This window comes from Nerophis lumbriciformis, linkage group LG03 (genome assembly GCF_033978685.3).
Source record: "Nerophis lumbriciformis linkage group LG03, RoL_Nlum_v2.1, whole genome shotgun sequence".
Lineage (NCBI taxonomy): Eukaryota > Metazoa > Chordata > Actinopteri > Syngnathiformes > Syngnathidae > Nerophis > Nerophis lumbriciformis.
In genome coordinates this window covers 47817501-47832339 of record NC_084550.2, presented here as the reverse complement: position 1 = coordinate 47832339, position 14839 = coordinate 47817501, and the positions used below count along the sequence as shown (strand labels likewise).

The 14839-nt window shown below is 34.4% G+C and overlaps 1 protein-coding gene across 1 annotated transcript; it reads right to left on the bottom strand.

Moving 5' to 3' along the window:
- Positions 1-1831: 1831 nt before the first annotated feature.
- lg03h1orf50 (linkage group 03 C1orf50 homolog) lies at positions 1832-13285 on the bottom strand. Its single transcript, XM_061938168.2, has 5 exons — positions 12863-13285; positions 9498-9613; positions 9310-9396; positions 3715-3846; positions 1832-2200 (listed from the first exon to the last, which is right to left on the bottom strand). Exons 1-5 carry the CDS (start codon positions 12909-12911, stop codon positions 2006-2008), a joined length of 579 nt encoding a protein of 192 aa, XP_061794152.2. The 5' UTR covers positions 12912-13285; the 3' UTR covers positions 1832-2005.
- Between the last annotated feature and the right edge of the window lie 1554 nt (positions 13286-14839).

Sequence of the window (14839 nt, the reverse complement as noted above, 5' to 3'; positions counted from 1 at the left end):
GAAAGTATCAAGTAACAAACGTGTCCGCATCATTCAATATACTGCGACATGAGCGCAACTTAATACATTGTTGTGGCCACGAGGTGTCGCCCAAAAATGTTTTTATTAATTTACTTTCCCTAAATATCTAAAAAAATATTCATATTTTCTTCATGTCATATTATGCTCCTTCCAGTGTTGTTTTTAGTTTTAGTTTGTATCCAATCAGAATTCCGCTAGCTTATGTTGCCATGCTGTACGAAATCGGTACGAGGCCTTCAGAAGCAACAAAGCAAGCGTCTTTGCGCTGTAAGTGAACGGGCACATACAGTTGATAGACAGTTTTGATAGCCAATCAGATCACAAGTTGTTGACAGTAGCCTATCTAGGTAGCCTGATGTTAACGAGACTGTGATTGGATACTCACTTGTCATTCCAAAGTTAGTATCCAATCACAAGTTGCAACTTAGCAGAAAGTGTTGACCCACAAAGAAGGAGAACAAAACGTTGATTAGGTGGCAGATATATATTGTGATGTTATGAGCTAGGTAACATAAGAACTCCATTACCCAGCATGCCACAGTAATGAAGAGCATGCGCAGTAGCCCCGTTTAGGTTGTTGAATGTAGACATGCCGGCAGCTGGATGTTATTGACGAGCATGCTATGGAGTAAACTTTAGGAATTCAGCCAATACGCCTCGTCTGCATCTTTTATGTTTAGACAAGACAACACATATATCTGCAAGGCCATTTTCAAGAAGGATATTTACAGAGAAACTACATCTTGTGAGACGATGTCGGCCAACCCGGAAGCTCGAATGGGTTCTACAAATTGTGAGTTCAAATATTTTATTTCTTTATTTTTTCACATTTAATGTTTTTTGCAATTTTAAATTTTGACAGTACCACATAAGATATGTTTTAATTGCTGATGCGGGTTTATTGACTTTTAAATGTGCCAGAAAATAACCTGTTTTGTACACTGTTGAGGTGGTTCAAGTAGTGCGTAAATGTGTTCCTGTATAGTATTTAAGTTAAGTTAAAGTACCAATGATAGTCACACACACACTAAGTTTGGTGAAATTTGTCCTCTGCATTTGACCCATCCCCTTGTTCATCCCCTGGGGGTTGAGGGGAGCAGTGGGCGGCAGTGGTGGCTGCACCCGGGAATAATTTTTGGTGATTTAACCCCCAATTCCAACCCTTATGCTGAGTGTCAAGCAGGGAGGTAATAGGTCCCATTTTTAGTCTTTGGTATGACTCAGCCGAGGTTTGAACTCACGACCTACCGATCTCAGGGCGGACACTCTCACCACTACGCCACTGAGTAGGTTTCTCCAGCAATGGTCATGTGGTGATATAAATGATGGTATTTTGAGAGGTAATCATTGACATCACTGAAGGCCTAGGTGGGAAACGCACGGCCCGCCACTGCTGTACAGCAGATGTTTACACCTAAGTGTGTATATATCATTTATACACACATACACATTGCCCCCACCCCCCCAGACACTTTTGTTTTTGTCAATGTGGCCATTCATATTTATTTCATATTCATACTGATGTTGGACACAAGGGCTGATGTGTGCAATTATCATTGCCTTTTTGATAAATATAAATGTTTCCTACAAGTACAATTGATCATCAAATCACAAACTACTGCTAATGTCCAAACATGTATATTAAATATATAGAGAGGAAGTATGCATTTTTTATATTTAAAACTATGAAAAGTGCATATTTTTTAGTCGATTTTTTTTAACAGACATGTCAAATCCAGAAAAATTAACTAAATGTAATCAATGACTTTCAATTTGTTTATAATGTAATCAACACTACATACAACATGACAAATGCTTATATTTTTATTATGTTTAATTCACATGTTCATCCCAAACCCAGCTGAAACAAACTGCAAAATACCAGTAGTGTGAAACAATGAAAGTATTATGAAATTATCAGATGTTGTGGCGTTCTTATATGTATATATAATAGTAATAATAATAGTTATATACATATAAATGTTTATTTGGCTATATCAGTTAGACTTCTGAAGTTGGGTTCCAGGTGAGACGGTAATGCCGCCTGCTGGCTGAGGAGTTTGTCCATGATGGCGATCTCTGCGTCTCTTTTCTGCACGTCATCTTCAGGAGTCCAGGACATGTCGTGTTGCAGTTTGAACGCTCCCACAAACTGGTGAGGACAACTCGGGCCCCATTCCTGACAAAACATCACAAGAACAATCACCAAATAATTATCGGTAACGTGCTTCTTTCTTTTGAAACATTTCAGATATCAAATTCTCATAAGTGTTTTTTATGCTGCTGATCATCCATGAGTGGGATTGGCTGATATCATTACATGTATGAACTGTGTTCCTGATCTATGATGAGTGCTATTGACAGTTCAACAATATCAACACTATATTTCAACGAGTACTGTATTCTATTATCCAGCCACCCATCCATTTTCTACCGCTTATCTCTTTTGGGGTATTTTATTCTATTACATACAATTGTTTGATCATAACAAAGTAAAAACCTCTATTACTATTAGAGATGTCCAATAATATCGTACTGCCGATATTATCGGCCGATAAATGCTTTAAAATGTAATATCGGAATCGGTTTCAAAATTATCGGTATCGGTTTCAAAATGTAAAATGTATGACTTTTGAAAACGCCGCTGTGTACACGGACGTAGGGAGAAGTACAGAGCGCCAATAAACCTTAAAGGCACTACCTTGGCGTGCCGGCCCAATCACATAATATCTACAGCTTTACACACACAGAAGTGAATGCAATTCATACTTGGTCAACAGCCATACAGGTCACACGGTGGCCGTATAAACAACTTTAACACTGTTACAAATATGCGCCACACTGTGAACCCACACCAAACAAGAATGAAAAAACACATTTCGGGATAAAAGCCGCACCGTAACACAACGGAACAAATACCCAGAACCCCTTGCAGCACTAACTCTTCCGGGACGCTACAATATACCCCCCCTGCTACCACGCCCACCTCAACCTCCTCATGCTCTCTCAGGGAGAGCATGTCCCAAATTCCAAGCTGCTGTTTTGAGGCATGTTAAAAAAAATAATGCACTTTGTGACTTCAATAATAAATATGGCAGTGCCATGTTGGCATTTTTTTTCCATAACTTGAGTTGAAGTATTTTGGAAAACCTTGTTACATTGTTTAATGCATCCAGCGGGGCATCACAACAAAATTAGGCATAATAATGTGTTAATTCCATCACTGTATATATCGGTATCGGTTGATATCGGAATCGGTAATTAAGAGTTGGACAATATCGGAATATCGGCAAAAAAGCCACTATCGGACTTTTCTAATTACTATACTCTTTTAAATCCATGGTTTTTTTGCCTTTAAAGTCTTTCTTTGTCCAGGAAATTAATCCGAATTTGTAAACATGAACAAAAACAATAGCAAAATTATTTTGAGGGAATGAAAAATATTGACTTAATCGATCATATACTGATACTCCCCTTGGTATCAACGCCACCAATTTGTGGATCGATCCATCTTACGTGTCATGTACTTCTGACTGGCAATGTTGACATCAACATTTGTTGTTACTCTCTAACTCTTATTAATCTACTTGTTCATTTTATGTTAATATCTGCTGTAACGTGCTTCAGTTAATAGTAGTATTGTATGAAGTAGTGTTGTTACTGGGAAGTAATGAAGAAGAAGTAAAAGCTAACCTTCGGGGAAATGATGGAAAAGTACTTTTGTCCAGATGGTCGCTGGTAGAGGTAGTACATGTTTCCTGCTTTCTTTACGATGTTACACGCAGCATGATGCAGCTCTGCATCCCTCTTGGCTTCTTCTAACACCTGCACAATAACACGCATGTAAATGTACACACACAATTATACATAATAACACGCATGTAATTGTACACACACAATTATACATACTAACACACATGTAATTGTACACACACAATTATACATAAAACGCATGTAAATGTACACTCACAATTATACGTACTAACACACATGTAAATGTACACACAATTATACATACTAACACACATGTAAATGTACACACACAATTATACATAATAACACACATGTAAATATATACACACAAGTATACATAATAACACGCATGTAAATGTACACACAATTATACATACTAACACACATGTAAATGTACACACACAATTATACATAACACACATGTAAATGTATACACACAAGTATACATACTAACACACATGTAAATGTACACACAATTATACATACTAACACACATATAAATGTAAACAAAAAATTATACATAATAACACGCATGTAAATGTACACACACCATTATAAATAACACACATGTAAATGTACACACAATTATACATAAATAACACACATGTAAATGTACACACAATTATACATACTAACACACATGTAAATGTACACACACAATTATACATAATAACACGCATGTAAATGTATACACACAATTATACATAACACGCATGTAAATGTACACACACAATTATAAATAACACACATGTAAATGTACACACAATTATACATAACACGCATGTAAATGTACACACACAATTATACATCATAACACACGTAAATGTACACACAATTATACATACTAACACACATGTAAATGTACACACACAATTATACATACTAACACAAATGTAAATGTACACACAATTATACATACTAACACACATGTAAATGTACACACACAATTATACATACTAACACAAATGTAAACGTACACACAATTATACATACTAACACACATGTAAATGTACACACAATTATACATACTAACACACATGTAAATGTACACACACAATTATACATACTAACACACATGTAAATGTACACAATTATACGTACTAACACGCTTGTAAATGTACACACACAATTATACATACTAACACACATGTAAATGTACACACAATAATACTAACACACATGTAAATGTACACTGAATAATACACGCTTATACACTAGTAGAAAAACACTAATTCACTGTTAAAAATACACACAAATGCACACAGAATTATACACGCTAATACACAGTTAAATATACAAACTAATACAAATTGAAATATACACAGTACTCTTATTACACATGTACAGCAAATATACACTATAATACACATTTAAATATATACACTAATACACAAACTATACACGGTACACTATTACATATGTACAGCAAATATACACACTAATACACATTTAAATATACACAGAACTTTATTACACTTGTACAGCAAATATACACAATAACACACTTAAATATATACACAAACTATACACAGTACACTATTACACGTGTACAGCAAATACACACAACAATACACATTTAAATATACACAGTACACTATTACACATGTACAGCAAATACACACACTAATACACTAGTAAATACACACTCTAATACATTTAAATATACATACTAATACACATTTAAATATACACAATAACATACACACTAATAAACATCAATATATAATATAATTAATGATTAAATATAATATAATAATATGCACAATACACACAAATATACATACTAATACACCTTGACATATAAATACACACACTATTACACAAAAATATACATCTAGAAAAAACATAGTAATACACCCACATATATACATATAAATATACACACATACATAATAATGAATTAGACCTATATAGCACTTTTGTAGACACTAATATAGCGAGGTGGGTGAAGTGTCTTGCCGAAGGGCACAACGGCAGAGGCTAAGGTGGCAGAAGCTTCACTTCTTCCCATCTTTTGTCTCTGTCATTTACTGGATGTGGTCAACTTGTTCTGGAATTGAAGGGTAAACTTCCTACTGTCTTCGTCATCCTTTAACTTATCTGTGTTAAATTTCTTGCCGATTATTTTGTTTGTTTTGTCCTTAGTTTTAGTTTCAGTTGCTCCTCTATATGATCGCACATCGTGTAATGAGTTCCTCCCTTTCCTATTGATTGTGATATGATCAATTTGGTTCTTTGTCTTCCCTGATGGTGATGTCCACGTAACTTTGTGGATTGTTTTGTGTTCACACACTAATACACCTATAAATATACAAGCTAATACACACTGGTACATGTATAAATACATAGGCTAATACATACACACACATACACATATACACGAAGATAAATAAAACATGCACTAATACACGCATATATATACACTAAAACACAGGTGTCAAACTCAAGGCCCGGGGGTTACCGGTACTTCATTTTATGTGGCCCTCGAAAGCCTGGAAATAATATGTATCAATAAAGTACTGTAACTTTTTTTACTAAATGTATTATTTATTTCTATTTTGGGAGAAATAAAATATGTACACCATGTAATCGCAAATTATGTTAACTTAAATATTGTTTATCCATCCATCCATCCATTTCCTACCGCTTGTCCCTTTCAGGGTTGCGGGGGGTGCTGGAGCCTATCTCTAATTATGCAAAAATATATTATCAAAAATTCTAACCATTTTTTAAATACAAATAAATACTGATTACCGTATTTTTCGGAGTATAAGTCGCACCGGAGTATAAGTCGCACCTGCTGAAAATGCACTATAAAGAAGGGAAAAAACATATATAAGTCACACTAGAGCCCGGCCAAACTATGAAAAAAACTGCGACTTATAGCCCGAAAAATACGGTAGTTATCCATCAAAGTGTGCAATGTAAAAACAGCAATAGGAACATGGGAATTTTGTGAAATTTACTGTGGTTTTTACAGCATTTTTCTAAAAATTATAAAAACAGTACTTTTTTTTACTGTAAAACTGTGGCATTTACAGTAAATACACTCAAAAATGTACAGTTATTGATTTGCCGTTTAAAAAAAAAAACTGGCAGCTCAGGTGCCAAAGTTTTTCTGTAAAATTGCAGGGGGAGTTTTTACAGTAAAAAAACAAATGTACATTTTACATTAACATTCTGGCAACTGGGCTGCCTTTTTTTTTAACCATAAAAACAGCAGTACTATTTTCCATTTACAGTAATATACACTACATTTTGAGGTGAAATTATTGCAATTTACCATTTTTTTCTACATTCTACATTTTTTCTAGTTTTTTAAAAATCCACTAATAAAATGCATTAAACTGTGTAATAATAGTATTCACTGTTAAAAGCGGCCCTCTGGGGCCAAACATAACTGCGATGTGGCCCTCAGTGAAAACGACTTTGACACCTCTGCACTAAAACATACAAATATACACACAAACGTGTAAATATACGCTCTAATACACATATATAAACACAAATACACACACATATGTATATGTGTATATGTACACACTATTACACATCTAAATACACGTTTAAACACTTATATACACAGAAATACAAAATATATATATATATATATATATATATATATATATATATATATATAGTATATAAAGTCGAGGTTTCTGTGGTTTATCCGTTATACAGTGCTCAATACCGGGGTAGAGCGGAATATACGTTAGGTCAGGAAAAAACACAAGAGGCTATATCATCCCTACAAGCCTGTTTTTATAAAATCCCCTGACGAGCAGGGATGATATAGCCTCTTGTGTTTTTTCCTGACCTAACGTATATATAGTACGGTATGTATTTATGTGTGTGTGTATATATATATATATAATACATTTATATACGTGTGTGTGTGTATACCCACTAACACATTTAGATACACATTGATATTTTTTACACATAGATAAAGATAGAAGCATGATATATATATGTAGATGTATAATGTCTACTACTCACAAGAGAGACATTGCTATAGATGGAAAGATGTACACAGATACAGATATAGACATGGAGAGTACATATAATTAGGGCTGCAGCTAACGATTATTTTTCTATCGATTAATCCATAGATTATTTTTTCGATTAATCGGTTAATGTATAGATTATTTTTTCGATTAATCTATAGATTATTTTTCCTTTTACCGATTTTTTTTATTTATTTAAAATGAAGAGGAAAAAATAAATGTAGGCCAGTTTTTTTCAAAAGGCATGGCTTTTATTTACAAAAAAAAAGTATGGCCACTCAGTCAACATTGACAACAACATGACAAAATATTCTGTAACAATGTAAACATTTAAAACTTTTAACATTTAACAAAATTAAAAGTAGCTTATTTGCTTTTTAATGTGCAAATATAAAAGTAAACATCCAGTGCAAATCTTAATATTCTGGAATAGTATAAGCATTTAAAAAGTAAAAGTATTGCTTATTTTGCTTTAAAATGTGCAAAAATAAAGATAAACATCCAATACAAAAAAGTGCAAAACAGAAATATTCTGTAACAAGTGTAAACATTTCAACAAAAGTAAAAGTATTGCTTATTTGCTAAAATGTGCAAAAATAAAGCTAAACATCCAATACAAAAAAGTGTACAGTGTAAACATTTCAACAAAAGTAAAAGTATTGCTTATTTTGCTTAATAACACAACAATGATAGTATGATTAAAGTGAAAGTTAATTGTTGGTTTGTACATAGTATATGTAACTGTCAATGTTGTAAAAGGTATTTGCACAACTAATTAACGTTAGCGTTTGTGACACGTCTTGTGCCGTGGGGTTCTTTCAGGACCGACAGACTGAACGCCAGACGGCTTTGCCAGGTTTACAATCTTTTAATTTTACACAAAGTCTTTTCTCTTCCAACTCTTTTCTCTTTCTTTCCTCGCTTTTCAGCTCCTCTTCCTCGCTCGCTCGTCGTCCCCTGTCTCTTGCGGCGTCGCTCCCGGCGCGCCCCGCCTTGCCGCTCGCTCGCCGCCGCCGCCTCTCCACAGCGTTAAAGAGGAGCACGTTTTTGTAAACACTGAACAGGCACGCCAAACGCGCCTCTCAGAGCAAACGGTGCTTTAGTTTATGAATTTACAACGCAGATACAAATGACACATTCATGTTTTTGTGTAATAATGACAACGTATACGCACGCGGACGATTGACTTGTTGATGGTGATGGCAAGAACGCTGTCGGGGGTTTTCTTTTCAAATGTTCGTTCATAGCCGTTGTGCTGCTATGATAGGCCATTTCCGCTCGACACAGTGTGCATACAACAACATTATTAGGCCGTTTATTGAAATACTCCGACACTTTTGACGACTTTTGGCGTGCTTTTTTCCCCTCGCTCGCATCGTCTGCTTTGCGCTCCGCCATGACAGTAGTGTGACGTAAATATGCGACGCGCCGACGCACAAAAACGGCGTCGACGTATTTACGTAACCGATGACGTCGACGCGTCGTTTCAGCCTTACATATAATATAATTAAAGTCATTTCCCACTCACCTTTCTCGCTTGTTCTTGAAGATATCTGATGTGCTCAGCAATCACTGACAGTTTGTTGCAAGCATTGGCTTTAATAAAATCATCTCCCTGAGAAAACACGATGTTTGTTAAGCAGAATATTAGTGTGCACTATATGTGTGTGTACAATACATATTGACTTAACACCCAATGAAAATACCGCAACTCACCTTTTGTACTTGTGCTGCCAGAGCTACTAAATCCATAGCATCCCCGACTCTTGTAGTCTGATAAGCACTGACCAGTTGCATTCCTCCAGGACTACTACTGCTCTCTACCAGAACCACTACAACACAAATACATGATGAATACCGTACTCAATATTTATTTATTTAACACCATACGATACACATATACATTTAATATTATGTTCATATATATTTACCACAAAGGTTGTCAAAAGTATCGATATTTCGATACCACATTGATACCATCATGCAAAAAATACAGACACCTACTTTTTTCAGTATCGTCACTACCAATTACTGTAGAACACTATTTCCTATGCGAGCTGTGTCAATACTGAGCACCGAGTTAGCGCCGAAAAATATAGCCTGCTGTTTTTTTAAAAAGATCCCGCGTTTCTCTATATTTATTTATTTGTATAAGCCTGTCACAAATGCAAATTTGGCGCTTCCGGTTGGCTCTTGCTCATAAACAAATGATAATGAATGTGTGTCAGTGTAGCTTGACTGTAGGTGCACACGCAACTGGGCTTCACAACACACCTCGTACGCGCCTGGTTTGCCAGAGGATGAAAGATGTAGCAGAAATTATGTGTGATGCACTTTAGCCACTTTGTTGCTATATTTAGTGAGTGGAGGACGTACATATAAAAAATAATAAAAGGGTGTATCTTGCATCATATATGTATTCTGTAGTCAAATACAAGCGATCACGAAAGTGTTCGCCACGCGAGTGAGAGCATAGATCCGCCAACACAAGCCCGGGAAATGTGTGGCCTGTCATTTGCTAAACGCAGCTCTCTTTTTTTTTTTTTTTTAAAGAAATGAACTAAACAAAAACTAGAAAATTACAGCAAAAAGACGTAATATGAGAAAAGGTCGAAATGTTGATACTAATGAAGAATAAAAACGCAAAGATTTGTCTTTAAATATATTTTTCAACCTTTCCATAAGCCAATTTCATTACATATGACATGATGACTTCACACTACCACTATATTAATGTTGTCCCGATACCAACATTTTGGGACGGGTACCGGTACCAAAATTATTTCGATACTTTTCGGTACTTTTCTAAATAAAAGGGACCACCAAAAACTGCATTGTCTTTATTTTAACAAAAAATATTACGGTATATTAAACATATGTTTCTTACTGCAAGTTTGTTCTTAAATAACTGGACCGGTACTTTTCAGAGGTGGTATAGTACCGAATGTGATTCATTAATATTGCGGTACTATACTAATACCGGTATACCGTACAACCCTACACTATATTGAAAGAATGTTCATAACAATATTGTTTGTTTTACATACTGTTCTTTTTAGAAAGTAAAATAGTTGACTATGGTTGTTATTAAGTTATGAACATATTCATAAGCACAAAATTGTTGGTTTTGATTAACAGGGAGGTTATAAAACACTACTTTTTTATTGATAATGCTGAAGCACAGTGATCTTAAATATTTAAAACTTTGAGACAAAGTTTTTTTTATTGTGGTATCGCGGTACTATACTAATACCGGTATACCGTACAACCCTACACTTTACATACTTGAAGGCTCCAAGCCACTGCTGTTCTTTTTAGACAGTAAAATAGTTGACTATGGTTGTTATTTATGAACATATTCATAAGCACAGTATTGTTGGTTTGGATTTACAGGGAGGTTATAAAACACTGTTTTTTTATTGATAATGTTGAAGCACAGTGATCTTAAATACTTGACACTTTGAGACAAAGTTTTTTTTATTGTGGTATCGAATATGTATCGAGAATCGTGGAAATTCATAGGTATCGGTATCAACTACATATGCAACTAGATAAGACCATTCTTGAAGGAATTGCGTGTGAATGCTCCAATGCTGAAGTTGAACTGAAATCCTGGAATTTTTTTTACAATTGTTGAAATAAAGCACACAATTTCCAGTTTGAATCAGATGAAAAATGTGGGAGTTGTGGAACTTTGAAGAATAGCCCATTGATTTCAATGGGAATTTCCCCAAAATTTGGGAATTTCGGGAAAAGCGGAAATTTTTTGGAAAATGGTAAAAAAAAAAGAACTTGAATGGTCTGAATGAGTTGGTTGGTGTTGGAATTTTTCAAATCGGTTGAATCAGCCCTTTGAGACACTTGTGATTTAGGGCTACATAAATAAACATTGATTGATTGATTGAGAAATGTTGAAGTAGTAACATGTTGAATTGAGAAATGGTATTATGCAATTCCTGGAACTTCGGGAAAACCGGAAATTTTCCCAGTTAAAAAAACAACATAGTTTTTTGTCCTAATAAAGAGGAATGTTTTGACGGTGGAACGGTTGAAATTAGGGCTGCATCTAACGATTAATTTGATAATCGATTATTCTGTCGATTATTGCTTTGAATAATCGATTAGTAATCGCGTAAAAGAGACAAACTACATTTCTATCCTTTCCAGTATTTTATTGAGAAAAAAAAGCATACTGGCACCATACTTATTTTGATTATTGTTTCTCAGCTGTTTGTACATGTTGCAGTTTATAAAAAAAAAATATATATACCGGTATATATATATATATACATATATGTATGTATATATATATATATATATATATATATATATATATATAAATAAAAATATTTAAAAAGTATTGCCTCTGCGCATGCGCATAGCATAGATCCAACGAATCGATGAATCGCCAACTATTTTTATAATCGATTTTAATCGATTAGTTGTTGCAGCCCTAGTTGAAATGCATTGAAAAATGCGGAAGGAGTAGTCGCCAGAAAAAAGGGTGGACATAGGAATTCTGGAAAATCCTGGAATTTTTTTGAACTCGGAAAAATGTCCAGGATGGTGGGATGTGTTGAAGGTGGAATGGTTTGAATCGGTTGAAAAATGTGGAAATGGTGGAAGTTTGAAAAATGACCAATTCATTTTGAATGGGGAAAAATGTCCCGGAAAACCTGGAATTCTGGGAAATCTGGGAATTTGGTAAGGGAAAGCCCGCGATTCCCGATTAGGCTGAACAGTTTGAAGTCGGAACGGTTTGAATCGGATGGAAAATGTGGAAGGGAGAGCACGCGAAACTCTGGAGAAAAAGAAGTTGTTGAATACAAAACCGTATGTGTGAATGCTTTGTAGCATTCACCCAATAAGTAATACGCAACACGTACAAATCCGATCATGTCGTCCCAAAACTCATGTATTTCATACCACTGCAATGCAATAATTTGTCACTAAATGCTAAGGTTTTTGATAAGGTATATTGTCAAATTGTTATGATTTGCGTTCAACAACAAGTCAGCACTTGAATTACTAATACTATGTTATAAATGCAACAAACAAAAGGTATAAACAAGTTTATTTACCTTTGGTGGTTTTGTCAGGTTGATCGAGGAGGCTGACAGTTTTGTCCATTTTTACTCTCGACGATTGTGTTGTAATCCTACACCAACAGCGTGTATTACATGAATATATGTAAGTCACCTCTCAGGAGAACATAATGTTCTTGTCCACACGTCAGCACTTTCGGCGGTGTTAAGTAAGCTAGCAGTACGCGAGGTAGAAAACACTACTGTAGTAGTGTAGTAGTACAAGTCAAAGTACACGTTTGGACCCTACTTGCTGTGACCCGGAAGTCAATCGTTTTTTGTTTTGTTTTACTTAGTTGTCTATTAATAGTCAAATGACACACAAAATAGTTAACACAAATACATTTATAATACGTATAAATATACAATACACGACGTGGCCACCAAATGCGTCTTAAATTTCTGCCAGCGGAAATAAATAAAAAATAAATGAACCCATACTGCGCATGCGTACTTTTGTGCTGAGTTTTGTCCCAGTGGTTTTGCCGTAGCGTTTACTTCCGGTGTTTGAATGTTCAACACTGGAACAGAAAACAAGGATAAAATATTATTGTCAATTTAAATAATATTCAACATACCAACGTTTGTCTTGTGAATATGGAAACTTGTTTTCGCTAAAAAAAAAAACCACACAAACAAAAAAATATTATTATAAGATTAAAAGTCATAATTGTGCGACAAGTAAGGTCGTAATCATGCATACTTGCCAACCTTGAGACCTCCGATTTCGGGAGGAGGGGGTGGGGGCGTGGTCGGGGGTGGGGCGGGCCGTGGTTGGGGGCGTGGTTAAGAGGGGAGGAGTACATTGACAGCTAGAATTCACCAAGTCAAGTATTTCATACATATACAGTATATATATATATATATATATATATATATATATATATTTGTATATATATATATATATATATATATATATATATACACACAAATATGCAAACAAAACTGTGTTTAGATAATTGATACTTCAAACTTGCATAAATAAATATTAAGGAATATAACATAATTTGGCTTCTGAGAGTTTCAAAATGTAATGAATAAAATGCTAAAGTTGTTGATAAACAAGCAATTATTTTAATAATTAAATATGGTCATTTTAAATGAATTATTATGATAATTTAAAATCAATTATTTCAAATACGTTTATTTTCATGTATAATTCTATGGCTGGATGTAATAAGGAGTCAGGAAAAAATACAAATAAAAATACAATTAATTTTGATGTTTTTAGCAAAATATAGGAAACATGTATTTCGGTTTGTTTTTTTTGTAAATTATTAAATATATTTATTTTTAGGTAAGATAAACATAATAATACAATTTATCTCTAGTCTGGATGATTTAGTTCTTGTCACCCTGTTGTCCTCCCGTCATGAAAAGAGGCTGTCCTCACTCAGGTCCGCATGGAGCTGGAGGGGGCGTGGCTTCCAGCTCCGGTTGAAAATCGGGAGATTTTCGGGAGAATATTAGTCCCGGGAGGTTTTCGGGAAAGGCGCTGAATTTCAGGAGTCTCCCGGAAAATTCGGGAGGGTTATCTCATGATTAAATCATGAGATAAAAAAGTCATATTTATGCGATAAGAAAGTGATAATTATTACATAAAACATCATAATTATGAGCGAGAATGTAAAAATTATGAACTTAAAAAGTCAAAATTATGAGATAAAAATCTGTTTTTATATCATAAATATGACTTGTAGCTCATAGTTTCGACTATCTCATATTTTCGACTATTTATCTCATAGTTATGACTTTTGTTTCATAATACCGACTTTCTTATCTTATAATTTCGACTTTTTATCTCATTATTTTGGACTTTTTATCTCATAATTACGTCCTACCATTGGGGTATCTTTTGTGGTATCATGCTGTATTTGTTGTAACAAATAATATTTCTATTAAATAGGCTTTACTTTGCATTTTAATTAACGTGGGATTATTTTTTGTATTTAGAAATAATAGTACCAACTTTTT